General features: G+C 45.3%; 1 protein-coding gene across 8 annotated transcripts in view; it reads left to right on the top strand.

Annotated features, from left to right (window-relative positions):
* SLC7A2 (solute carrier family 7 member 2) overlaps nucleotides 1-27,778 on the top strand; it is a 149,237-nt gene that overhangs the window by 110,673 nt on the left and 10,786 nt on the right. For 6 of the 8 annotated variants that reach the window (XM_063920839.1, XM_063920835.1, XM_063920837.1 and 3 more), the window contains 3 exons: nucleotides 561-700; nucleotides 5,750-5,852; nucleotides 13,793-13,998. In XM_063920839.1, coding sequence (XP_063776909.1) covers nucleotides 561-700; nucleotides 5,750-5,852; nucleotides 13,793-13,998 — 449 coding nt within the window. Of the gene's footprint in view, nucleotides 1-560; nucleotides 701-1,139; nucleotides 1,277-5,749; nucleotides 5,853-13,792; nucleotides 13,999-27,778 lie in introns of all 8 variants that reach the window. The other 2 variants (XM_063920841.1, XM_063920842.1) reach the window with 1 other exon arrangement.

The following is a 27,778-nucleotide window of genomic DNA, read 5'->3' as shown; positions in this document are numbered from 1 at the left end:
AATGAATCAATATTATTTTTATTACATATAGCAATTTTTTTGTGAAGCTTGTTTATTACATTGATTGGAGTATGCCCGGAAAAGCTTTTCTCTGCCAAAGTGTAACATAGAGGGCGAAACAAGTCACATTAAAAGTACAGAACAGCATTCCAAGACTGCCAGCACTAAGCAGGTGCAAAAGCAGATGCCGCCATCTACTGGAAACCACATGCCAGTTGCAGAGCTCGTTTTGCGCTGCAGCAGACTTTTTGCTCTTTGTAAATGACCCTGATGTTTGGGGATACTTGAGGACCTGAGTTGATATGTGGTGCAAACTCTCCACTGCATGCTTTGTGAAATTTGTAACTTTAAACTGTTAACAGGGAATTATATATTTGAGACATTTGGCTAATTTGTAAATTGGGTGCAGAACTAGGGCTAACATTCTTTAATTCTCCATAATATTGAGGCTTTGTTTACTATGGTGGTGGCTTATTGACTGTAATTGGCAATTAATTTCTGTGTCCCAATCTTGCATGACCGGTGTTTCGCTTTGTTGCATGTGTTTGACTCTTATTTAGTCTGCTCGGATCCATTTTCCCAATGCCTCGTGTAATCTATGCTATGGCGGAGGATGGGTTGCTTTTCAAATCTCTAGCTCAGATCAGTCCGCGGACGAAGACGCCTGTAATTGCCACCCTCTCGTCTGGTGCAGTGGCAGGTGAGATCACTCAGGAGTAAACTTGTAATGATGGCACAACGAAATGGGAGATTTGCCATGTACTGTAGATTGTGTTAATAAGACTGTAATCACATTTTGCTGTATGTTTGTTTGTTTATTTCAATTCCCCAAATCTATTTCTTTACATGTACTTAAATTCATTTCATATGCAGAATCCACTTCTAAAACTTTCGTCATCAATTTTAATCATTGAATCACTTCTAAATCATGTACCCTTGACAAGCACATTTAATTTAAATGTAGACAATCTTCATATAACGGATCTAAGTTATTGAAATGACCTATTTTAAGAATCAAGGGTAAATGAGTTTTCTAACAGTATTTCCAAGACTCCTCACCTTGCTTTGCTGACTTTACACCTATGTAGCTCTTTAGCGCTAAAAGCAACTTTTCAACATCCATCATTTTTCTATTCTAGCCTGCTGGGCTCTATGTTCCCTCTTCCCCGAATTATGTTTGCCATGGCAAGAGACGGTTTACTATTTAGATTTCTTTCCACCGTGAGTAAACGGCAATCGCCAGTTGCTGCCACGCTGACAGCTGGTGTGACCTCTGGTAAGATGTGAAGAAAAGAGGCTTTATTGGAAATGGTTTTTGCTTGCATGCAGTTTTACGTGCGGGGTCGGCTGTGTAGCTGTCTCTGCCTGTACGCCAGGGGTGTTCATGATTAGAGGTAAAATAATCAAGGTGTGCAATTTTATTTTGGGTTTGTGTTGAGTATGCAAAAATCAATAATTATCTTCATTATTATTATTAATTATTATTAATTATCTATAAAATTCTCTTTATAAATTAGGGGGAGATTTATCAAAGCTTGGAGACAGATAAAGTGGTGAGAGATAAAGTACCAACCCATCTGCTCCTAACTTTCATTTTTTCAAACACAGACTGTAACATGACTGTTAAAAGCTGATTGGCTAGTACTTTATCACTCTCCACTTCATCTCTCTCCACCAATCAGATGTATTAAGCCTGGAGAAGTGATAAAGCAGTGATAAGTGCAAGGTGATAACGCAGAAGCCAATCAGTTCCAATATGTACATTTACAGTTAGGAGCTGATTAGCTGGCGCCTTGCACTTATCACTGCTTTATCATTGCTTTATCACTTCTACAAGCTTAATACATCTGACCCCAAGTTTGATAAAAACTCCTCCTCCATAGTGTTTTACGTTTTGTAAAGAAAATAAACTGGTACATGTGCATGAAAATAATGTGAATTAATCACCCTGGTAACTGTAGTTTACCTGTCACCTACGCACAATGGGTTAAATGTCATGAGGCCATCCCTGTGTGTTGGCTTCAGATACAATTTATCTGCAAATTTGTGTACTGTAACACATTTGCTGTCAATTTCTTTCCTCTCCTTATGCCACTTTCCGTTTAGCTTTTAACAACTAAATACTGTATCTCCAGTTAACGGAGAAATACAAATTTCTTGCCTCAAATGAGTTGAAGCCATTGGCATAACATTTTCATTTCCATCGAATCATTTTTTTTTTTTTTCTGTTTGTGTTAGTTTTGGTTTTATTCAAAATCATGAAGCCAAGAACTTGGAATTTATCTAGACACTCCCGAAACTGCTGGGCTGAAATTCCGCACCCTTTCCATATGTCTGACAAAGAGGAGTGGCAGGGACAGGAATGCATTCAGTCGCAAAGCCTTCAACTAATTTCTGAGAAATCTACTGAGGAACAGTTTTTATTCTTTGTAGGGCATAACATGTTTAAATCAAATTAGAGTAATGGGTTGTAGAAGAAACAGGAATAGAACATCGGAAACGTGGCGTTCATGTCCTCTGTTATAAGGAGCTTTATATGGTTCCTATGTTGTAGTATATTTTCTGATGTGGGAAAATTCCATATTTTATTTAGCAAATTAATTTGACCCCTCCACACAGAATAAAGTAAATATACAGAAAATTACGGGAAATATAATGCATCTCTGTACCTGAAAGCAAGGTTTGTGCAGGTGTACAGTTCAGGTTATTGTGTATGGCGGCAATAATAGGAGGCACAAGCTGTTGTTGCATCTTGCAGAGGAAAGAGAATACAGCAAATGGTGTCAGGTGCTGCAGGTTTGTACTTTGGTGATGGTAAATGTTTGCTCTAAAACGACGATTATCTTAAATTTGACATTGTCATCACAATTAGCTCACAGCAGCCTGCAATAATATTCTGAGACTGGGAATCAAATATTCTGCAATTAACAATGTGCATTATATCATATTTAGATGTAAGCTAATGCATGGGGTTGTGCGTCTGCAAATGGAAAACCACCAACATTACTATTGTCCCCTCACACCAGCCCCATGCTAGGTTCAAGAGATCAGAAATTGGCTTCCTCTTCACCATATGCACGACCAATCACGTGGAGCTTTAGATACACGCCCACGACACTCCCCTGACACTCCCACAGGTCAGGGTGGTTCTGTGTCATCGCATTGTCTAGTTCCATCTGACTCAGAATAGAACAGAAATACACAGAAATACCTATATTCGTCTTTATGCATGCACTGTTTAAGATGGGATGTTGCCCTTAGCAACCAATCAGATTTCAGGTATTATCTTCTAGAAGGTGCTAGATAAATGAGAAGTAGAAATTGGTTGCTGTGGGCAACATCCCTTCTTAAATAGAACTCCCATCTTAGTAAATGTACCCCTTAGTTTTTAAAGATTCTATTTTACTATAATCCAATCTATCATCTACATGATAAAACTCGGCAACAAATCCTTCTGAGAGTTAATTGTGCGACAATGTCATTTCTGAGGAATAATGGTGGCCTTTTGGAATCTGCACAAATATGGACACATTATGTCACATAACTTTTACACAACAGGTCTTCTTAGCCTGGGTCACATATGCTTATGGGCCTGCTTCCATGCAAAGACTTTGCACGGCCATCTGATGGACAGAGATCAGATATGGGAATGTGTACTGTTCTATGTATTATTATTATTTTTGTCCCCCCATTCAATTTTTCTTTTCTTCTTAATATATTGTTTTTTGGATAGTTTTTGTCTTAAATACATTATGCAAAAAAAAGTATATTGGGTCTGTCTAAATGCAATTTGGTACACTTCTAAATTTTAATAGTATTAATAGACCTTTACTGCACTTTCCATATAAGTTGTGCCAGGAAGCAGGGCCATGGAGACATCCACGGGGCCCGGGTATTTAGGGGGCTTTGCCAAATTAGGGAGGTATGGCCAGGTCACCCCTGAAAAAAATCAATATAAAACACAATGTGTGGCGCCATGAAGCAGGCCTGGGTTCAGGTAATTAGTACCGCCCTCCTCCCCCTCAGCCCACCGCCAGGTGGTCTAAGAAGGTGCGCAATTGATGTTATTAGCTGGCACCCAATCTCTAGCATCTATGACAACATGCAAAAATCTGGTCACTTTGCAGGACTAAAAAGTCTCCGCTGCCAGCCCTAAACTAGGATCTCCATGGGGTATATGCAATTGCGGTCGAATTCCGGCTGGAATTCGACCATTTTTAAATTCGACACAATTCGACAGTCACTTACCCTCCCGCCGGGACCCGAATTCGACATATTCAATAAAAAACGGATTCGACAGTCCCGCTGTCGAAAAACGGACCAATTGACGGATAGTGTGCGTCCTGGATTCGACTTTTTGGATGGCACAAAAATGGTTAAAAAACCCTGAAAAAAATTGCGTGTGGTCCCCCCTCCTAAGCATAACCAGCCTTGGGCTCTTTGAGCAGGTCCTGGTTTTAAAAATACGGGGGGGAAATTGACAGGGGATCCCCCGTATTTTTAGAACCAGCACCGGGCTCTGCGTCCGGTCCTGGTGCAAAAAATACGGGGGACAAAAGACGTAGGGGTCCCCCGTATTTTTAACACCAGCACCGGGCTCCACTAGCTGGAGAGATAATGCCACAGCCGGGGACACTTTTATATCTGTCCTTGCGGCCGTGTCATTAAATCCCCAACTAGTCACCCCTGGCCGGGGTACCCTGGAGGAGTGGGGACCCCTTAAATCAAGGGATCCCCCCCCCCCCTCCAGCCACCCAAGGGCCAGGGGTGAAGCCCGAGGCTGTCCCCCCGTCCAAGGGCTGCGGATGGGGGGCTGATAGCCTTGTGTCAAATAAAAGAATATTGTTTTTTGCAGCAGAACTACAAGTCCCAGCAAGAGTCCCCGCAAGCTGGTACTTGGAGAACCACAAGTACCAGCATGCGGGGGGGAAACGGGTTCTACTGCAAAAACAATACCCAAATAAAAACAGTACACGCACACCGTGAAAGTAAATCTTTATTACATACATGCCGACACACACATACTTACCTATGTTCACACGTCTCCAAGATGAATCCATGGGGTACCTGAAAATAAATTTATACTCACCAAAATCCAGTGTAGCATCTCTTGTCTTCTTTTTTGTAATCCACGTACTTGGCAAAAAAACAAACCGCATTACCCGGACCACGTACTGAAAGGGGTCCCATGTTTACACATGGGACCCCTTTCCCCGAATGCTGAAACCCCCCGTGACTCCTGTCACAGAGGGTCCCTTCAGCCAATCAGGGAGCGCCACGTTGTGGCACTCTCCTGATTGGCTGTGCGCGTCTGAGCTGTCAGACGGCACATCGCACAGCCGCTCCATTATCTTCAATGGTGGGAACTTTGCGGTCAGCGGTGAGGTCACTCGCGGTCAGCACATTTGCATTTCTTGTCTCATGATATGAGAAGTGTTACTGGAGGTAGGTGGCATTAAATCTGCACTACCACCTAGCAAAAGGTGCAGGTAAAGGGAATCTCACACCCCAAGCTGGAACCATTGCAGCAGCCGTTATCTTCATTTGCTTACCCATGCTCATATTCAACAAACAGGTGCTGCTGCGCTAGGCCAGATTATGGTATCACAATAAGAGAACTTTTTTGGTTCTGGGTGTCCATTTTTTTGCAGCTTTATAAATGCCACATGAAATATATTTTAATGACTGGAGTCCGTTTCAGTTTTTAACTTGATCTTACTAATTATTATTATTTTTTGTTTCCTTGTAGCTATAATGGCGTTTCTGTTTGACCTGAAAGCTCTGGTAGACATGATGTCCATTGGAACTCTCCTGGCCTATTCCCTCGTGGCAGCGTGTGTTCTCATCCTCCGGTACAGTGCATACTATCCTAACAGCAGCTTGCCCCTATTTCCTGTGCAACAAAGGGCGCTGTGGAAATGTATGTTACTACAGCTTCCTTTCTAGTCAGATGGCTATTTCATCTTGTCCACACCTTTACTGATTCTATATGGAATGTACAGTATATGGACTCATATTCTACAAAAAAAAAAAAGTTTATGTTTTATTTCAGTACATTTTCAGTAGAACAGGGACACAGGTTGTATTATTCAGTATTAGGAATGGGAGCTGCTACAGAATATTGATTGCTCGTTTCAGGTATAATTATATGTCTCACTATCACATGATGAAATGTTATAAACTTCATTATAGCAGTTAGTAATTGTGGCATTCCGCTGTCAACTTTTTTTTTATTTTTACATCTCTCCTTCCTCTAGTATTTCACAGGATAGGGACCCTCACTGCTTACTCAAATATCCGCAGAGTTAAAATAATATATCTAGTGGGGATATTTTCATAATGATCTCTGGAATGTATCAAGCTGATTTGTACAGAGCATTTCTCAGTGATTTTGTTTCCTTTATGTTAAGTTCTTTTAGAGTATGATTTCTTTATCATTATGCTGATTTGTAGTCAATATTAGTAATTACCTCTCTAAAATTCACTTTTAAGTTAACCTGGTTGAGCCTAGCTGCCAGGGCTTTAACATCTGTAGCCTGCAAACAGATGGGACAACAGGAATTCAGATAAAGGGGATGTTCACGAGGTGTGGGAATCAGGGCTTCATGGAAGGGGGGCAGTTTATACATTTCACTTTAAATAAGTAAATGTATCCATCCTTTAGTTGCTTCTGCATTTGGAAATAAGCAGCATTGTTTTCTACTCTTGAAAACAATGTACATTTTAAGAAAACTACAGTATTTTGGTTGGGTGATTGCAACAGTTTAGTTCTGATGTGCTTGCAGGGCCTGATTAAGAGTGCTGCCAACCATCCTAGACAACCCACACACCCCTCCCCCACCAATAATATTGTGTACATTCAGAGTCACACCAATGGTAAGCATTTTAGAGACATATGCAATAGAGTGAACATCCCAGGGATCACATAAAGTGTAAAGAGCATCCCAGTGACCACCCTACAATACAGAGAAAAAGAAAATATACAGGAACTGCGCAGTCCAATTTGGTGTGGATTTTATTCACAAAACAATTAAATTCCTACATACATAAATTATCTTATGCCGGCCAGCATCACATAAAATACTTCACATAAAACTTCAATAATATACACTGCTAAATACTATTAATAAAAATAGTGAGACTGTGTATTATATTAAACAGCCTCCTATTATAACAAGCATATGTCTTCCTTAAAAAGAACTTAATTAATTGATTATTTCCTCATAAGCCGTTTGAGATTACCACCATTCCATATGGTTTAATACATATCACATTCCTCCCCCTTCTATATAAAGCAGCATGCAAATAAATAATAACCGCTGTAATTTTTCCAAGCAGATCATGCAGTCTTTTGTAAGTAGTTTTGCATATCAAGCATAGATTAGTCTCTCAATTGCTCTCCTTAGTACTTACTTATAGCATGCATCTTGATTAAATACTTTTATAACAGGTGAGCTCTCTCCTTGGATCCGTATCAACAACATGCAAAGAATGATTAGATGCACTTTGTATGGGCTCCTGCTCTTTAGCCCAGCAAATCAAACAGTTCTGAAACTTTTAGATGTAATTATGTGTAACAGCTCAGTTCACTAAATAAGTGGTATACTATGCCTGTAAGGTGTTTTAAAGGCAGTCCCTCTCCCGGCTTGCTTAGCCTTATCTGGAGTTTCCGGGTGTTCTCTGGAGTGCGTTCTCCTCCCTACCCCACACACAGGAAATTTTCCACTTGCGGCCGGCCGGCTGTATAGTGTATTAAGCTGAGTCTCAACGTGGAGATTGTAGCAATGACAAACGCGTTTCTCCGCCTTTAGAATCGTCGGCGGCTTCCTCAGTGTCCAGTGCTATCCTCCTCCATTACACAAGTTTAAATACCCATTCGCGCCAATCGCGCATGTGCAGAATTCTTGAGGGTCAGACCTCGTTCTCAATACTGCTCACTGCGCGTGTGCGCCTTGTTCTTAATACGGCTCTTTGCGCTTGTGCGCATCGTTCTATATATCTCTACATATAGATTTATTCATATGACCTTGCTTATACAACACATTTTACTTATATCGGGAGTACATAAATATTGCAGTGTATTGAAACAGCTTAAAATGTAAAAACCTTTTTACTATTTATTACATTACTCTGAAATATTATTTAGGCATAGCTCCTTACTCATGTAATAGCACCATCTAGTGGATGTTTAAACTACCATTCCCTACCTATTATTCCAAGGGTTCTACTAAATTAATTTATATATACTTCTATTTTAATATTTTCCATATCTTATTTCTTACTATATTTATTTGCATAATCCTACACATATCCTCCATCTCTTATACTTTTAAACCATATATACTTTTATGTATAACTTTTAATCCAATCAAGATACTGTCCATATTCAATTTTCATCCTAATAGACCCCCAGAAAAACCCTACATGTCCGTCACTCTTCACATGACATGGCCTAACTTAAACCACATTTAGTTCTACCATGTCATTTAAACCAGATGGCACCATTGTATCCAATCTAAAGATCCAGTAGGCCTCGCGCCTGCGAAGCCTACTGAATCTATCCCCCCCCCAATTGATTACTCCAATTTGTTCAATCCCGATCGATCATAGTTATATTTTTCCAATTTGATTTTTGACACTGTATTACATGATCTGATAATGGATGTCTGGCCCCTTTTAAAATATTTCTCCGATGCTCCATATATCGGACATGTAAGGTTCTTGTGGTACGCCCCACATACTGCTTCCCACATTGACAGGTAATCAGATAAATTATGTAAGTTGACATACAATTAATAAATTCTTTAATGGGAAATGTTTCTTTGCCAATAGAAGACTGAAAGGTAATACTTTTCCTTGGTATATTATGACACGAATGACAATTACTTTTTCCACATTTATGGTAACCAATTGGCCTTACTGGTAACCATGTGTTACTACGATCACCACTTTCTCTAATATCCTTCTGAAAATGACTTGGCACCAATTTTTTCTTTAAATTATCTGCTTTTCTAAAAATAGTATAACCTCTAGGGTCTATATGTGTTTTCAATACATCGTCCAGAAGTAATAAAGATATATTTTTCTTTATCACCTGACTGATCTTAAAGGCACAACTATTATATTGCGTAACAAAGGCCTCACTTCTCTTACTATTCTTTTCATTTTCACTTTTATCCCAATGATTCCTTGGTTTCAATAATTGATCCCTATCCATATATTCTACCTCTATATATGCTTTATCCAATATTCCTTGTGGGTATCCTTGTTCTTAAAACGATTCTATAAGTGTTTTTGCTTGTGTCTGAAACATGGAAACTGAACTACAGTTATGACGTAACCTGACTAATTGGCCCCTGGGAATGTTGTCTTTCCAGCCTTGTTTATGAGCACTTGCATAATTCAAATATCGATTGTGATCCACTGGTTTGATATATGTTTTTGTAGTCAATTTATCTCCCTCGACAGATAACTTAATATCCAGGAAACTTATATTGGTCCTACTGTGACTAGATGTGAATTTAAGACCATATTCATTATTATTTAAACCAATAGTGAAATTTTGTAGTGCATCATAATCCCCTCCCCAAATTATAAATAAATCATCTATATATCGGCCATAGTATACCAGATCCGCCACAAGCCCGCCCCCCCACACATGCTCATCCTCAAAGATGCCCATATATAGGTTAGCGAAACTCGGGGCGAATCTGGCCCCCATGGCCGCACCACGTGTCTGTAAATAATAATGTGTATCAAACATAAAATAATTATGTGATAAAATAAACTTTATTGCCTCTAATATAAATTGACGTAGAGGGTCTGAGGTACCACCCTGTCTTAAGTAGTGCTCCACTGACAGGACACCTTTTTCATGTGGAATGTTAGAGTATAATGACTCCACACCACACGTTACTAAATAGTATTTATTTTTCCATTCTATTTTATTAATAATATTCAAAAAATGTTGTGTGTCTTTTTATATGTGACCTCAGACCCTCTACATATCCCTGTAAATAATGATCAACAAAAAAGGATAAATTATTGGTGAGTGATCCCACTCCCGAAATAATAGGTCTCCCCAGTGGATTAACAAGTGTTTATGAATTTTTGGTAAATAATAAACCGTGGCTGTGATAGGATGTGTGCAAAGTAAAAAATTAAAAGTTTCCTTAGATATAGAGCCATCCTCGAGTGCCATATCCAATAAATCCATATACTGCCTCTGATAAAGGGTGGTGGGGTTGGAATCCAACCTACGGTAAAAATTCTTATCTTTTAGTTGTATAAGACACTCCGTAGTATAATCCTCCGTATCTAGAATTACCACCCCACCACCCGTATCAGCTGGCTTTATTATTATACAATTATCTTTTTGTAAAGATTTAATCGCTCTTCGTTCCCAAGGGGTCAGATTATCCTGATATTTAATATTGTGTGATTTTTCACATATTTGTCTAATGCTTGCAAGGGTTGATTTGTAAAAACTATCTATAAACGGTCCTTTATAGGCTAGAGGATAGAAATCCGACTTTTTCTTAAAGGGCTTTTTTCCCCATATCAAAGATAGGCATCTCTACATCAAGCTCCTCTCCACCTGTGGCACCCTCCTGTCTCAAACACTCCAAGATTTCCCTTACATCTTCATCCTCTTTATCTAAACTTATTGGTATATCATCGCTTCTCTTCCTTTTTAATGTTTTTTAGAGCGAAATACCTCTTTCTACTGAGTGTGCGTACATATCGATTGGGATCTACAAATAATTGAAATAAATTGGGTTTGGCCACAGGTGCATAATTTAAGCCCTTCTCTAAGATGGCTATTTCTTCCTTTGTTAATACTCGTTTGGATAAATTATAAATTCCCTTTCCCAGACTCTCTTTATTTACCTTCTGCACGGTGTTTTCCATCTGTTTTCTTCTACCTCCCCTACATCCTCTCCTTCTCTGTTTTTGAGGGACGGGGGACGGAGGCCACAAACGACAGGGGGGGCACGGGCCCGAGTGCCCCCCCCCCCCCCCCCTGGATCCGCCACTGCTTATACAGTACTTTAGAAATTACCATTCAATACAGACAGTATTCCAAGGATCACCATAGAACACTAGGAGTATCTTAGATATCACTATGTAGGACAGAGACCACCATAGTGTCTGACATATAATACAGATATCATCACAGTGACTTTTCTACCATAAACAACATTTTTGTGATCTCTGTATAATAATTTTGTCTCATCACTAATTAACCTCTCTTAAAAATCATTAACTCCATCTGCATCACCATTTCTGTGTCACATTTCTTACTTGATGGCACAGGCTCCTACATAAATAATAACACAAGTGTTTACATACTGTATGTAAATAAAAAAAATGTTAATGCACTTATCTATATTACCATGTTACAAATGACAACTTTATTTACATGTTATAGACATTTAAGAGGTATGGACAGTAACAAAAATAATATTCATCATTAGGAATATTCTTGTCAATTAAAATCTCATCCCGAGGAATAATGGTCTTTCCACTGCCTCTTGATGAAATTGTAAAGTGTATCTCACATTTCCCAGGTGCTCGCATTGCCACGATGTATGCATGCTTTTGCAAACTCTCATCTAAATAAACTGACACCTAAATTCGATGGGTGTGTAAATCTGGATTTGGAGTTCTGGCACCGTCTCTTGATGAATCAGAACTACTATGATTCTTGGAAAATATTACAATACATAAAATGCATCTTAGGTCTGCACAGTTGCCAGTTGGCCACAAGTCTGCTGTAATTGCACTTGCACTGAAGGCAGATACTAGCTCATATGCAGAGTTGTACTCTATATGTCCAGCCTTGCCTATCCATACACTTGATTACAGAGTCATAATGCTAGATTCAAAAGTTCCATCTGAAATCAGTCATAATGAGTACTCATCAAAAGTTACTCCTCTTCAGCCAAAAGTGTAGATGCTAGCGAGTTGCATACTACGTAGCATGGCCCATACCTGCATGTTCACACACCGTGTCACTGCTACCAGCAACCCCCCCACATATGTGCAAATGCAGGGTCGGCTCCAGGCCTACTATCACCCTGTGTGGGAATTTTTGGTGCGTCCCCTTTCATCCCCCCATATGTGCCTGTGGTGGGGTGTTAGCTCACAACAAGGGCATGGTCTCGCAACAAGGAGCATAGCCTCAAAGGGAATGCCATATACGTATGACCAGTAGAAGGTAATACCTTGGAGAGGCAAAGGGAGACAAGATGGAGAGGGTAATAGGAAGATAGTGATGCAGGTGAGAGGCAGAGTGTGAGGCAGTGGGTTGCCCTACACATTACACCCACACAGTAGTAGTGCCCTTACACATTACACCCACACAGTAGTAGTGCCCCTTACACATTATGCCCACACAGTAGTAGTGCCCCATACACATTACACCCACACAGTAGTAGTGCCCCTAACACATTATGCCCACACAGTTGTAGTACACCTTGCACATTACACCCACACAGCAGTAGAGACCCTTAAACATTATGCCCACACAGTAGTAGTGCCCCTTACACATTACACCCACACAGTAGTAGTGCCCCTTACACATTACGTCCACACAGTAGTAGTACCCCTTACACATTACACCCACACAGTAGTAGTGCCTCTTACACATTACACCCACACAGTAGTAGTGGCCCTTACATATGATTCCCACACAGTAGTAGTGCCGCTTACACATTATGCCCACACAGTAGTAGTGCCCCATACACATTACACCCACACTGTAGTAGTACCCCTTACACATTGCACCCACACAGTAGTAGTGCTCCTTACACATTACACCCACACAGTAGTAGTACCCCATACACATTACACCCACACTGTAGTAGTGCCCCTTACACATTACATCCACACATAGTAGTAGTGTCCCTTACACATTACACCCACACAGTAGTAGTGCCCCTTATACATTACACCCACACAGTAGTAGTGCTCCTTAAACATTAAACCCACACAGTAGAAGTTCCCCTTACACATTGCACCCACACAGTAGTAGTGCCCCTTACACATTAAACCCACACAGTAGAAGTTCCCCTTACACATTGCACCCACACAGTAGTAGTGCCCCTTACACATTACACCCACACAGTAGTAGTGCCCCTTACACATTACACCCACACAGTAGTAGTGCTCCTTAAACATTAAACCCACACAGTAGTAGTTCCCCTTACACATTACATCCACACAGTAGTAGTGTCCCTTACACATAACGCCCACACAGTAGTAGTGCCTCTTACACATTACGCCCACATAGGAAAAGAGTGAAAGTCATCACCGTGAAAGTTACAAAAAATTAATCACATCCAGATGTAGTATAAGTTAGAGTCTGAGACCAGGGTTGCCAGTCACTCACCAGTCACCACCGCACCGCAGGTCCCATTCCAACACCTGCACACTAGTCCAGCTCGGCACCGTACCACAGCCCACTCGCAGACGCTAGGCACAGGGAGGAGGCAATATGGAGGTGAAGAATCAGGGTAGTACCCCGTTCGGCCGCTCAGGTCCAATGTGCCTAGAGCCGGTGCTGTGTATATGTATAGTATACGTATAGTATTGTCGGAAGCAATAGGGTCTTTGGCTATTTTAAATACTTTCTGAGAGCATGATTAAAAAAGTAGTGTTTGGCAGATCATACTGCTTTCATTTATATAATAGTAAATTTGCTTTTGCTATTTGTTGAAATTGTGAAAATATGCATCATTTTACAACAACCGTTATTATTTTCAGTTAAAATATATGACTTCCTATATAGGTACCAGCCTGGTATAGGTTATGAGAAACCTAAATGTGTTCCTGCTAAAGAAATGCTGTCTGCATCAGAAAGAGAATCAATGGTGAATGATTCACAAATCATTATGCTGCAGGAACAGGGATCTCGCTTCCACTCTCTCCTGCATCCTGCCAGCCTTCCTACAGAACAGTCTGCCTCTGCGGTCAGCCTCCTAGTGGGACTGCTGGGTAAGAAGCCTTTTCCCTAGTGCTGCTTTCACACAAATATGTTTGAATAGACATTTGGGGGTCTATTCATGAAGCAGTGAAAAGTGTGGAGTAGTGAGCCAGTAGAAGAGTTGCCCATGGCAACCAATCAACATTGAAGTAACATTTATAATTTGCAAACTTTAAAATGATACAGAGCAGCTGATTGGTTGACATGGGCAACTTCTCCACAGGTTCACTTCTCCACACTTTTCACTGCTTCATGAATAGACCCCTTAGTGGGGATCACAAAAAGCTACAGAAAGTATGCATGTGGGATATTATACAATTTATGTGTATTGATTTAGTGCTTAAAGGGTTTTCTTCATACAATTACTTGTATGTACGTGCCATTCTGCATATTTTATTCAATACATTGTTTTAGCTGTCTAGCTTCTTTATTTTTGTTGCTCTGTACCTTTGATAATCCTGTATCCACAGAACAATGTTGTGTTCTATGCAACAAAAACAATGTATTCATTAAAACTTGAAGGGTAGCATGTACAGATCAATTAATCAAATCGGAAGGTGGGAAAGCCCCTTTAAAAGTGACCTGTCATCATCAATTTACATTTTGTGTTCCAATAGCAGAGCAATTCTTATCAGTTTTTGTGCTAGATACATTTTAATGCCCAAGAGAGAACACTGAACCCCCTCCCCCAAAGCAGCAGTGCGCCTCCACCTCTCCCAACCAGCTTGATATTAAATCAGTAGGAGAGAGAATTTACTGCATAGGAAAGGAAAGAGTTAAACATCCTGTGAGGGGTGGACCTAGCTGTGAGGAAAGTACAGCCTTCGGGAAAAGGGGAGGGTTAATATATATAGGGAATGCTAGGACAGTTTTCTCTCTCTTGCTGTTGAATTGCCTTGGGGTGAGTGCTGCATAGCAGAGTCTCCCCAATTACTTGGCTGTGTATTTTAGCTTATTGTTATCAAGCTCTTCTCATTACCCTCCACTGATCACCATGGCTGCTTTTCGCCCTCGTCGTTCAGCCGGGACCCCGGCCCGTTACCGCTCATCGGGCGGTGGGTCCGGGCCCGAGGACGGCCTGGCTGGCCCTTGGGACGGCGTCCCGTCCCCTGGGGCCTTCACGGGCTCTGGCAGTGGGACGGAGCGGCGTACGCGGTCATCCTTACCGCTGGGGGCCGGGCCGGTTTTGCCGGCTGGGCGCGGGCGGCGGGGAAGGCCGGGAGTGCAGCCAGGACGCCCGGAGGTGGACGGGCAGCAGCCCTCCCCTCCGAGCGCGGTGTGTGAAGCCTCAGTGTCGGGCGCCCGCGCGCCGCGGTGGACGCCCGTCGTTGGAGTCGCTCTCGTCTCCAGTCTCTTCCCCCTCGTCGAGGCCGCGAAGCAGTGCCAGGCGAGGGGGGACGAATAGGCGGGAGGCGGCGGTTAGCCGGACGAGGCCCGTCGCGGGGCCTCGTCCGACAGTCACAGGGTGATGCGGCGGGGAGCTTGATGGCGGGAAGAGGCGGCGCCGTTTGCGCACGTGTGCGCGCAGCGGCGCCGCTGGTCTCCCTGTCTCCCCAGCTCACTCCCCAACAGCCGGAGTCCGGCGGGGAGCGGGGGAGGAGGAGGGACAGAGAGCGGGTCAGGGGCAGCAGAGCTGCTCAGGGCAGGGGAGAGTCACGCCGCGGCGCCCTTCCAGCGGGCGGAGGAAGCTCCGGCCTGCGGGGGGAGGGTACGCGCGGCGAGCTGGAGAGCGAAGGCAGTGCTGGCTCCGACGGGCAGTCCCATGAAGGGAGCAGAGTTTGGTGGGGGTCCGGGCCGCTGGCGTTTCCCCACTGGGGCAGTCGGGGCGCAGGGCGTCGGGGCCCCAGTTGGCGCCTGTCAGGCGTCGGGCGAGCAGGCGTGCGCCCACACCGGCTGGGGAACCCGTGGGGGGCGACGCTGAGTTTTGGGGGGTCAGGACCCCTCCGGAACATTGGCGTCGGCCCTGGCCACGGTGGTGGCGGCGTTGGGGTCGCTGGCCGCGGCCGCTTCCCCGAAGGGTGGCTAACAGTTCCGGCGCGCATGCGGTGGCAGGCGGGTCCGGTGCGTGGGCGGTTTCGGCGGCGCAGCGAGTTGCTCGCGCCTGCCGGGAGCTCGGGGCGGCCGCGGCGCAGCTGGATCATCGTGCCGGGCGGGACGAGCAAGGGCGCGTAGAGAGGACGCCTCCCCCCCGGGGTGCTGGGCATGCGCCGCGATTGTTGTCTGGGTCTTTCTCTCCGTCTTTTTCTGCAGTTGATCGCGGAGAAGTGGAGATGGTGGGGAGTGAGGATGATGATGTTGCGTTCGCCACACCGGAGGATTCTATGTCCGAGCAGTCGACGACATCAGGTGAGTCGGAGCAGTCGGGGTCGGGCTCCAGCACGGGCTCAAGTTCTCGCAGCTCGTCCTCGTCTTCTTCTCTGTCGTCGAGGGCGTCCGAAGTCAGTAGTACGACTAGGGCGAAAAAGCGCGCAACGAAATACGCCAAGAGGGCAGCGAGCCGGCAAGAGAGACGGAAGAGGCGGAGGCGGCTTAGCGAGGACGCTCGCAGGGCCAAGAAGCGCCGCGACCTACCTGGTGTCGTCCACTGCGATTACACGGCAGTGATGCGGGGATTGAGGGACAGCTGCCGTAGGAAAATATGCAGGGGGGATTACGTGGATATGTTCGTCTTGACGAAGGACGCAAAGAAGGAGTATAAGTCGGCGTCAGCAAAGAAGGGCATCGGGGCCGAGGCTTTCCGTACCTTTGATAACTGGCTGGCCGGTTTCTGTATCTTCGCGGCTTGTTACCTAGAAGATAGGCCGGACGAGCATATGAATGTCATTCGATACCTGCATTTAATCCACGACATGCAGCGCACATCTTCGGGCGTCGAATGGCGGATGTACGATGAAAAATTCCGGGAAAAGCAGGACTGCTTGCAAGTGATAGACTTCGGTTGCAAGGACGTCGAAGTCTGGCTACAAGTCACCCGGGCCTCTCAACAGGCTAGGGAGCCCCGGATTCCGGGGGCGGACGGGCACCGCGCAGGGTCGTCCGCCCAAGGGACCGGCGCGGATGGTGGATCGGGCAAGGCGGGTAGGTTGGCCGTCCGTGGAGGGGGGCAGGCCGTCGCAAAAGGAAAGTGCTTCGCGTTTAACAATGCGACCTGTTCCTTCGGCAAGCAGTGACGGTTTCGACATTTGTGCTTGCAGTGTGGCGGCTCCCACCCAGCCTCTACCTGTTTTAAAGGCAGTCGCCAGGGTGCCCGGGGTAAGCAAACTTACTCAAGACCTGGCGCAAGCGGGAGCGCTCCGCAGAGCTCCAACGCCAATTAATTTGGATACAATGGGCAAGTGGTTGACGTGGTATCCAAATAGGGCGGACGCGCAATTTTTGTTTGACGGTTTTCGTTTTGGTTTTCGCTTGCCTGTTGCGAGCAAGGTTTCGGTCCGGGCCCAACGGAATCTCCAGTCTGCTCGTGCCTTGCCGTCGGTTCTGCGGGAGAAGGTGGATAAGGAGGTTAGGCTGGGTAGAATGGAGGGACCATTTAACTCACCCCCGGTGGATGACTTGGTCATCTCCCCAGTGGGGGTGGTTCCCAAGAAGACTCCAGGTGCTTTTAGGCTCATTCAGCATCTTTCTTACCCGTCGGGGTCGTCGGTCAACGACGCGATACCGCCGGCTCATTGCTCGGTGGTGTATCAGTCGTTTGACGAGGCGCTAGAGCTGGTCCGTAGATACGGGCCTGGGGCCCTTATGGCTAAGATAGATGTGGAATCCGCCTTTCGGTTGCTGCCGTTGCATCCGGACTCATTCCGTTTTATGGGTTTGCGGATTGGAGCGGAGTATTTCATCGACAAATGTTTGCCGATGGGATGTTCCGTTTCCTGCTCGTTCTTTGAACGGTTTAGCACATTCCTTCATTGGTGCGTGGAGTCTTTGTCAGGGGGTCACGGAGTCGCCCATTACCTCGATGACTTCTTGTGTGTGGGTCCGGCAAATTCGCCACGGTGCGGCAACTTGCTATTCAGCATCCGAGCTCTGTTTTTTCACTTCGGCGTTCCCGTGGCCGAGGATAAAACAGAGGGGCCGGTCTCCTGTTTGTCATTTTTGGGGATAGAAATCGACACGGTGGCGGGATCGTGTCGACTGCCTCAGGACAAGGTTGCGAAGATCCGCGAGGCTATCTGCCGGTTCGGAAGGTCGCGCAAGTCACTCTGCGGCAGGCGCAGTCCTTGCTGGGCATTTTGAACTTTGCTTGTCGGGTAATCCCGATGGGCAGGGTTTTCTGCCGGAAGCTGGAAAGGGCGACTGCGGGTTGTGCCAGACCACATAATTTCGTGCGCTTGTCCTCCGAGATTCAGAGGGATTTGGCCGTATGGGCCGCGTTCCTGGAGGACTTCAACGGGGTGTGTATATGGCAAGCCCCAACGGTCGACAGCGCCGGACTGCAGCTGTTTACCGACGCGGCGGGTTCCTCTGGGTTCGGTTGCTATCTGGAGGGATCTTGGTGCGCGGCCTCGTGGCCGGCGGAATGGCATCGCGAGGGTTTCACTAAGGACCTTTTGCTGCTGGAGCTTTTCCCCATTATGGTAGCACTGGATGTTTGGGGTGATCGGCTGGCTCATCGCAGCATCTTGTTTAGATGTGACAATCTGGGCGTGGTGCATGCGATAAATAACCAGAGGGCGAAGTCGCTGGTGGTCCTGAGGGTGCTGGGGCAGTTGCTGTTGACATGCCTGCGTAGGAATGTGTGGTTCCGCGCGCAGCATGTGCCTGGGCTTGAGAACGGAATTGCCGACGCATTGTCACGAGGGCAGTGGGAAAGGTTTTGTTTGTTGGCACCCGAGGCCGACGAGCACGGTTTTCATTGTCCGGGTTATGTCTGGCAGGTGATCGGGCCGGACTGGAGGGTCTAGCGATGCGGTCAGTCGCGCCGAACACGCTTAAGGCTTACGGCCAAGCTTGGAGCGAGTGGGAGGAGTTTGTTCGAGGACGAAGTCAACAAGATAAGAGCGGGCATCGGATGATGCTTTCTTTTATTTGGCAGCTATATGTTACGGGTAGGTCCAGAGCGGTGGTATCCCGTTACTTGGCTGGTATTTCGTTCTTTAGCAAAATCAGGGGCGTCCCTGACGTGACGAAAAGCGGGAATCTGCTGAAGGTGATGAAGGGATGGGCGCGCGTGGCGCCGCCGCCGCCTGATAGGAGGCGGCCCATTGATGCGGCCTTGCTTCCGGCTGTCATCAGGGCGGTTGGCGGTATCGCGTCGTCCATGTTTGAGTCGCTGCTGTTCAGTTTGGCGTTCTCAATGGCTTATCACGGTGTCTTTCGGAGTTGGGGGCGCCTTCTAAGCGAGCAGATTCGCGCATGCTAGTCGGGGACGTGGTGGTGGGTGAGAGGTCCTTGCTGTGCAGATTGCGTCGCTCTAAGACGGACCAAGTTGATAGAGGTCGCTGGGTCACCTTGGTTCCGGCACTCGAGGAGAGCATTTGCCCAGTGAGGTTGGCAGTTCAATATGCGGCAGTACGGACCGATGGTCGGGGGTCATGGCTGCTGCATTATGACGGTCTGCCGGTGACGAAATATAAGTTTCGTTGGATGCTGGGTCGCTGTCTGGCGAGCTTGGGCCTTCCACCCGCTGCTTTTGGGACGCATTCCTTCCGCATCGGGGCTGCGACGTCGGCTGCGTCGGCAGGGTTTTCCGTAGCTGAAATCCAGGCGGTGGGGCGATGGAAGTCGTCAAGTTACAGACGATATATTCGCCCCGTTGCATGAGATGTTGGCTTGCATGGGGTTTTGTTTAGTTGTAGTTGTGATAAGTTATGTTGTACAGTTCAGTACGTTCTTGTGTTGTGCGTCTGTTTGTCTTCCCGTTTTTATCCTACTCAGGGATTAGCCACTCGCCGCTGCTGGCAGCGGGGGTCTGGAGTTCTTTTGCGATTTTTTGCCTGACTTGACGGACTGAATTCTAATCCACAATTTGGCTGATCAGTTCTAATCAAAGTCCCTCAGCAGGTTTTTACGCTTTCACCTCCAGCTGAGTTCTTACATGTTTTTCCCATTTTATACCCCCCCCCCCCCCCTTTTAATTTCTTATTTTAATTTTGATCTTCCCATTTGTGTGTTTATGTTCTGCTTCAAATTGGCTGGAAGCTTGTGCAGATCGGCTAGGCCATGACTTCTGCAATACACGAAATCTCAATTTTTTCTTTTGGCAGATCCTTCAGGTTAATGCGTTTAATAACAATGCTATAGATAATTAGTAACCAATTTTACCCCCTTTCCTTCTCTTCAGGTTGGTTTGACGATGACTTGGCTATCTGGGTGGTTGGCCACTCTTATGTGTATTGGGCAGCCAGGTTTTTGGCCTCGGAGGGGGCACAGATGTTTCCTAGGGCTCATGGAGTTCGTTGGCTTGGTTGGCGGGGGATGATGTGGAAAGATCTGAAGAGTAGACTAGTCAGTCAGGCCAGTGAGCATGGAGTCCCTAGGGTGCTGGTTGTCCATTTAGGTGGCAACGACCTGGGGAAGAGGACATCTTTGGAGCTGCGGTGGGCCATGATAAAGGATCTGGCCAGTGTGGCCGCAGCATGGACTAATTGTGTCTTGGTGTTCTCTTTGATGGTGCCAAGGTTGAGTTGGCGAGGTGTGGCGGATGGTCGCCTGATTGATGAAGCCAGGCAGAAGGTGAATGGGGCGGTGGCGAAGTGGGTATTGTCCCACGGAGGCAAAGTGGTTCGCCACCCTAGGATTCGGTTCCGAGATAGTCACCTTTTTCGGCCTGATGGTGTGCATCTGTCCAATGAGGGGATGATGCTTTTCCTGGAGGATCTGTGTCTAGTGTTGCAGGAGTTAGGGTGAGGTTATGGTGGCGGTGCGAAGACTCTGGGGAGGAGTCTTTCGCTGTTGGCGGAAAAGAACGGCAGGTTGTAGTTTGTATTGTTAGCTGTAGTGATTTACAGTTTGGTGTGGTTTAGGTGCACTCACCTCCATCGACTTTTAGGGCCGCTCGACCACCCGTCCGGGGGCAGCGGCAGGCACCCATCAGGGTGGGTAGTCACTGTGGGGGTTGAGTTGGGCACCTATTACCGATTTGATAGTTTGTATTTAAATTAGGATAGTTTTGAATTTTAACATTTTTAGGGTTAGCGTCAGTTCTTTTTTCTGCCACCATATGCCGGCTGAATCGGCATGTTAACAAAATTTTCAATTACAGGTTTGCTAATGGTTAGGGTACAATAAATAGCTAGCAATTTTTCTGCCAAATTCAAGTCTCCGTGTCATTATTTCTTGGTATTAGAGGTAATGAATGCTTTACTTTGAATGAAGGGGTCCACCGAGTATCATTAGGAGGTTTAGCACCCACATTTAATAATTACATCTCCTTCAACCTATACCAGACCAACATTATATTAATAGCAGTTTTTGTTTATTAGTTTATTATACTGTACAGGTTGAGTCTCTCATATCTGAGAATCCGATATCCAAAATATCCATAATCCAAAGAGAGTGACGCCTTTGCTTTCTGATGGCTCAATGTACACTGTTTCGTGCACATTTTTTTTTTAAACATTGTATAAATTTATCTGTATATGTGTATAAGGTGTACATGAAACATAAATGCATTTTGTGTTTCGACTTGGGTCTCATTTCCAAGATATCTCATTATGGTTTACACATATTCCCCCCCCCAAAATAAAAAAAACCAGTGTGACAAAGAAGATGTGTAGTGGAAGCACACTCTGACTCAGGATTTGGCCACTATAGTTTATTTCATGATTTTTATTTGACTTCAAACCAGTAACCATCATACAGTAAATGTTCACAGCCATATCACTATCTAATGGCCCATACACACGGTGAGATTCGGGCTATGCCCGATTCTCACTATGTGACAGGGGCTAGGTCAGCATCGCAAGCACATAATGCGTGTGCTTGCGATACTACTGGCTAAGTGTCAATTTTGACTATCTCTTCTATAGAGATATTTAAAATTGACTTGCCTGCACAGTCTATCTATTCTTGCGATGCCAACCGCGCGGGACCACGCATCGGCATCGAATCGGGATCGCAAGGTGACTTTCACCTTGCGATCTGCACTAACTTTTCTTACGATTTTGACTATATATTCAAAATCGTAAGAAAATATCTCACCGTGTGTACACACCATAACAGAGATCTAATTCCTAATCACCGGCCAGCTTTCCTGGTGTCGATCATACAGATAAATGGCCCAGACAGTCTCTTTATACCTTATACGCCTCCTCCCAGACTGGCAAGCAAGTGACACACCCACCCGGCCTTCTTAAGGGAGTTCCTCACAGGTGTTCTGGTTGATCACTGTCATGCTTTCAGCTGCAGCAGGCTGCACGGGAGAGGTGCACTGCAGGTAAGACACATAGGGGTATGTATATTCAATAACTGTCGGAAGCTGCCGTCTTGTCGGAAAGAAAGCAGCTTCCGACTGATTTCGGTCGGAAGGGGTTCCGACCTATTCAAAAAATGCTTTTTCCCCCCAACAAGTCGGGAATTCCCGAACAGCCGCCAAGCCACGTGCTTCTATCGGAAATGGGGCCAAATCAGACAGGTTTTGGTCCCCTTTCCGACAAACTCAATCCGACTTGAAAACAAGTCGGATTGAGGTGAGGAGCCGGGGAGCGATGTGGCAGGCTACGGGGCTGAGAGGTACCTTGCCTGGCCGTCCCCCGGCCAGGCACCTCTCTCCGTGCAGCGCCTCCCCCCGCCGCAGACATCACTCTCCTCAGGCGCTGGCAGCTCCCCCCGCCGTCGTCCAACTCCCCCCGCTGCCCGCCACCGTCCAGCTTCCGCCGCTGTCACCTCACGCCCGCCACTGTCATCTGCCGCCCGCTGCTGTCACCTACCCCCTGCCAGTTGCCGCTGTCTGCTCTCCCTGCCGCCGCTGTTAGCGCACCCGGCAGCTGACAGCAGCGGAAGAACAGCACCCCAGGTATGGCCAAATCTGACAGTCTGATTTGGCCGGCCATTGAATAGGGGTTGTCTGATCCATTCCGACAAATGCATGTCGGAATGGATCCGACTTTTATTGAATATACCCCATAGTCTATCCTCCAAATACTTGCCTTCCCTGAATTTATCAGTAAAGTAGCACACTGCTCCTATTGCCACAATAGAAAAAAAATCTGGAAAAAAAAAGTCAGAATTCCAAAACTCTTCTGCCCCAAGCACCAGTATCCAAAGAGCAAATACAGTGTTCAATTATATTTCCCGTATATTTATGTATATATCCTAATATTTTTGATAACATATACATTTTTTAATATGTATCTTTCTTTTTCGGTGCTACCCCTATGTTTCAAGTCATAGACGTACATTTGTCAATATAAAGAAGAAAAAAGAAACGAAAGAAACATTTGTTGGGGTGCACACTGGAACCTTAATACTGTGTTAAAATATTCAACTTTTATTGATATACATTAATATTCCAAGAATGTGGTGAAATGTTTAAAAAATTATAGTGTGATAGAAAAGATAGAATATTTGAATAAAAACTATTACAATCTCCGGCTTTTCACAGAATTAGAAAAAACAGCTGGAGATTTTAATAGTTTTTATTCATATATTCTATCTTTTCTATCACACTATAATTTTTTTAACATTTCACCACATTCTTGTACATCAATAAAAGTTGAATATTTTAACACAGTATTAAGGTTCCAGTGTGCACCCCAACAGATGTTTCTTTTGTTTCTCTTTTCTCTTTATATTGACAAAAGCATTCACATTTAATAAATAATCTCTCACCAGTAGCACTTAAGGTCCATACACACTGAGCGCTTTTTCCCCCTGCCCAGCGATGTTAGCGGGGGTGAGCAGCTTTCCATAGCAGGACGCTATGGAAAGCCGCTCACCCCGCCGTTCATCTACTGGTAATACCAGTAGATGAACGGCGGCCGCCAGCGATGAAGCGGGAGCGTGCATCAGAGCTCACCGTTCGTCACTTGTGCATACACACTGAAAGCAGCTCAACACACCAAAAGTGACCTGCTTTCAGCTCAAAATCACCCAGTATGTATGGGCCTTAACATTAAATGAATACCTTTGTCATTTAGTAATCAGAACGTGCCTTAGGCTTATAGACCAGTTTGTTCAGTTTTGTGAGGTAAATAGAGAATATGCAGAGAAATGTGCATGTGGAAAACAGAGAAGGGGGGTAGGCGGGTACTTCATTTAGCAACAACAATCTCCCAATATAAACCGATTAGAGAATTAGAGCATCTCACCATTACAGGACAATACTGCCCATTAATGAGTGAGACACTCTTGTGATCACTATACTCGACTGTTAGTAAATTTGCACAGTACTTTCCAATCTTTCATTCACACATAGAGATTGCTCCGGTCCCCAGCGTGTATATTAACTAAATTCAACAATCTAGTTGCCAGATTGCATGTAAAATGTTTACAGTACTAGTGGGAATCCGTCAAAATCGATGGTTAGTTTTACCATTGCTCCAATCTAATTTTTCTCTTCAACTGACACATCTATATTGTAAGGCCTTTATTGTGATACCTCAACCATACAGTATTTGTACATTCAGCCGTTCTCTAAGGGTTCACTACGATATGCCAGCGGTCGGGCTCCCGGCGACCAGCATACCGGCGCCGGGAGCCCGACCGCCGGCTTACCGACAGTGTGGCGAGCGCAAATGAGCCCCTTGCGGGCTCGCTGCGCCAGCCATGCTACGGGCACGGTGGCGCGCTACGCGCGCCACACTATTTTATTCTCCCTCCAGGGGGGTCGTGGACCCCCACGAGGGAGAATAAGTGTCGGTATGCCGGCTGTCGGGCTCCCGGCGCCGGTATGCTGGTCGCCGGGAGCCCGACCGCCGGCATACTGAAGACCACCCGTTCTCTAACAATAGGTCTCACAGTAAAAAAAAAAAATCTAAGAAGTAATATTGTGAATAATAGATTCTATTGCGACTTTGTAAGTTTTTGATATAATCAGCAGTAATTTATAATACATTTTTTAATAGTGTTATTTTATAATAAAACTAGTAATTTATCTCTCTCATTTAATATTGTTTCTTGGGGTAAATGGTAGACAACATATTGAAAATATCCGTGGATAGGCTCATGCTGCACTGCCGGCACTCCTTGTGCCCCTCCGCTGTGTCTGGGTTCCGATAGTGGTGAGAGAGGATGTGGTAGCTACCAGCACGTAGGTCCAGATTTATCAAGCCTTGGAGAGTGATAAATTGCACGGTGGTAAAGTACCAACCAGTCAGCTCCTACCTGTCATTTTACAGGCTGTACTTTATCACCGTACCTTTTATCACTCTCCAAGGCTTGATAAATCTGGGCATCAGTCTCCTCATGCAGCAGCTTGCAGACTCTTATGCTGGACTGCTGGTGAGGACGGCTAGTCAGAAGACTGAAGTTATAGGAGCCATGCCCATGATCCCAGCCCAGCTGCAAGATGTACAGATGCCCTGTGCTTCCTAAAAGGTATGCAGCAATCAATGGCTATTCATGAAGCAATTATTATTCAGTTAATGGACTACTCTAAGGGCGGGATGTACTAACCTTGCGTGGTACATCCCACCACACATCGCATCCTTACTAATCACATATGTACTACCATATGCAATTAGTATCGCAAAGGACTGCTCTCTCAATAAGAGCTGTCCTTTGCAATCAGCGCCGGTCCCTGGATTTCCAGGTTTATGACCCGGGAGTCCATATGTGCATATGCAGAGTGACGCAGTGACCACGGGGGATGTGAGGAGGGATCAGATCCCTCTCAGCTAAGAATGTGAAAAGTAGCCCATAGGTTTCTACAGTGTAACACCAGCAAAAGCTGGTAGTTCCCTCTGCATTGGAGCTTTGGCGTCCAGGGTTTGGTACCAAAAACCCTGAAAACGTGGTGTTACCGCTTATTTGCTTTAGTACATCCCACCCTAATAGTGAGATTACTTAAAACTAGAGTAGAAAAAAATTAAAACATTGCAAATTTGTTAGCAAAGAAACCACATATAAACTGTAGTTAATCAGTAAGTGCTGTCCCGTCCACTCAATCAACTTAGTTAATACAGTATTTATTTATACATACACATAGCATATATATGGCCATATAAACATAATAATAAAGAATAAAGCAATAAAAACACTTTGGTTAGCAACCCATAATGTTCTTTTATGATCACTCCGTCCAATGTTAGTAAATCAGTCAATAGTAGAGAGTTAGTATGCATACATTCCTTCAGTGCTGATATTAATAATTCTCTCCCATTAGTTAATAAATTAGTCCGTTAAGGTCAGGATCTGACATGTATTCATATGAGGCAGACAGTATCTTAATTGAACTTGGATTGGTTCTCCTACCTCCATTAGATGGCAAAAATGGGGGCTATACATACATGGAGTCCAATTCCTGGTTCTTGTACCTTTATCCACAGTGGACTTTAAATGTAATGGAGATCCTCCTTGTTGCTATTTCTCTGAAGCTGCCATCAGAGTTAGCATAATGTCTACATAGCAGGAGCACTTTTAGGTATTTTCCCAGCACCTAACAACGGAGTGAAGCTACAATCACGTGACGCGTCGCATTTCCCCACCTCTCCAGCTCTGGATATTCAGCGGCTTCCTCAGACGTGTCTGTAGACACGTCTGAGGAAGCCGCTGAATATCCAGAGCTGGAGAGGCGGGGAAACGCGTCACATGATTGTAGCTTCACTCCGTTGTTAGGTGCTGGGAAAATACCTAAAAGTGCTCCTATGGCCATATATATGCTTTGTGTATGTATAAATAAATATTGTATTAACTAAGTTGATTGAGTGGACTGGACAGCGCTTCCTGATTAACTACAGTTTATATGTGGTTTCTTTTCTATATATTTTTTTAACAAAAGGTGTTTGCAATAGCCTTTATCTGGAAGCAGCATTCTGGTTACAAAAATACGATTGCCAGCTTTTTTAGATTAGGCGCGAGTATTTATTTTTATTTTTTGTTCTGTAAATTTGTTAGCAGTTGGGCAAAACCATGTACACTGCAGGGGCAGATATAACATGTGCAGAGAGAGTTAGACTTGGGTGGGTTATTTTGTTTCTGTGCAGGGTAAATACTGGCTGCTTTATTTTTACACTGCAATTTAGATTTCAGTTTGAACACACCCCACCCAAATCTAACTCTCTCTGCACATATCTGCCCCCCCTGCAATGCACATGGTTTTGCCCAACTGCTAGCAAATTTGCTGCTGCGATCAACTCTGAATTAGGCCCATTGTAACTTAGGGAGTAAGTCAGACTTGATCGTAGATGTGCTAAATTTAGCATATCTACGATCACTTTTACAGACTTGCGGGGGGATGCTCAGCACAGGGCTAGTCCGCCCCGCATGTCTGGCTCTGCCCCCCCCCCCCGCACAGGTACAAAAGCATCGCACTGGCCCGATGCTTTTGTAGCTGAAGAGTAGCTCCCTACCAGTGCAGCTTCTGCTAGCTGGCAGGGAGCTACCCGTCGCTCTCCGGGTCGCAGCGGCTGCGTGTGACGTCACGCAGTCACTGTGACCCGCCCCCCACATGGTCTGGGCACGCCTGCTTTGCCAGGACCACGCCCCCAAAACGGCGGCCCAACGCCGCCGTCCCGCCCAGCGAAAGCCTCTGCCTGTCAATCAGGCAGAGGCGATCGCTGGGCTGCGATACCGATCGCATCTCTGGCATGCGCTGGCGCACTGCGGCACTAGCGCATGCGCAGTTCAGACCTGATCGCCCGCTGTGCAAAAACAGCAGTGATCAGGTTTGAATTAGCCCCTTACTATATGATT

Source organism: Pseudophryne corroboree, chromosome 1 (assembly GCF_028390025.1).
Source record: "Pseudophryne corroboree isolate aPseCor3 chromosome 1, aPseCor3.hap2, whole genome shotgun sequence".
Lineage (NCBI taxonomy): Eukaryota > Metazoa > Chordata > Amphibia > Anura > Myobatrachidae > Pseudophryne > Pseudophryne corroboree.
This window is presented reverse-complemented; position numbering and strand designations above follow the sequence as displayed.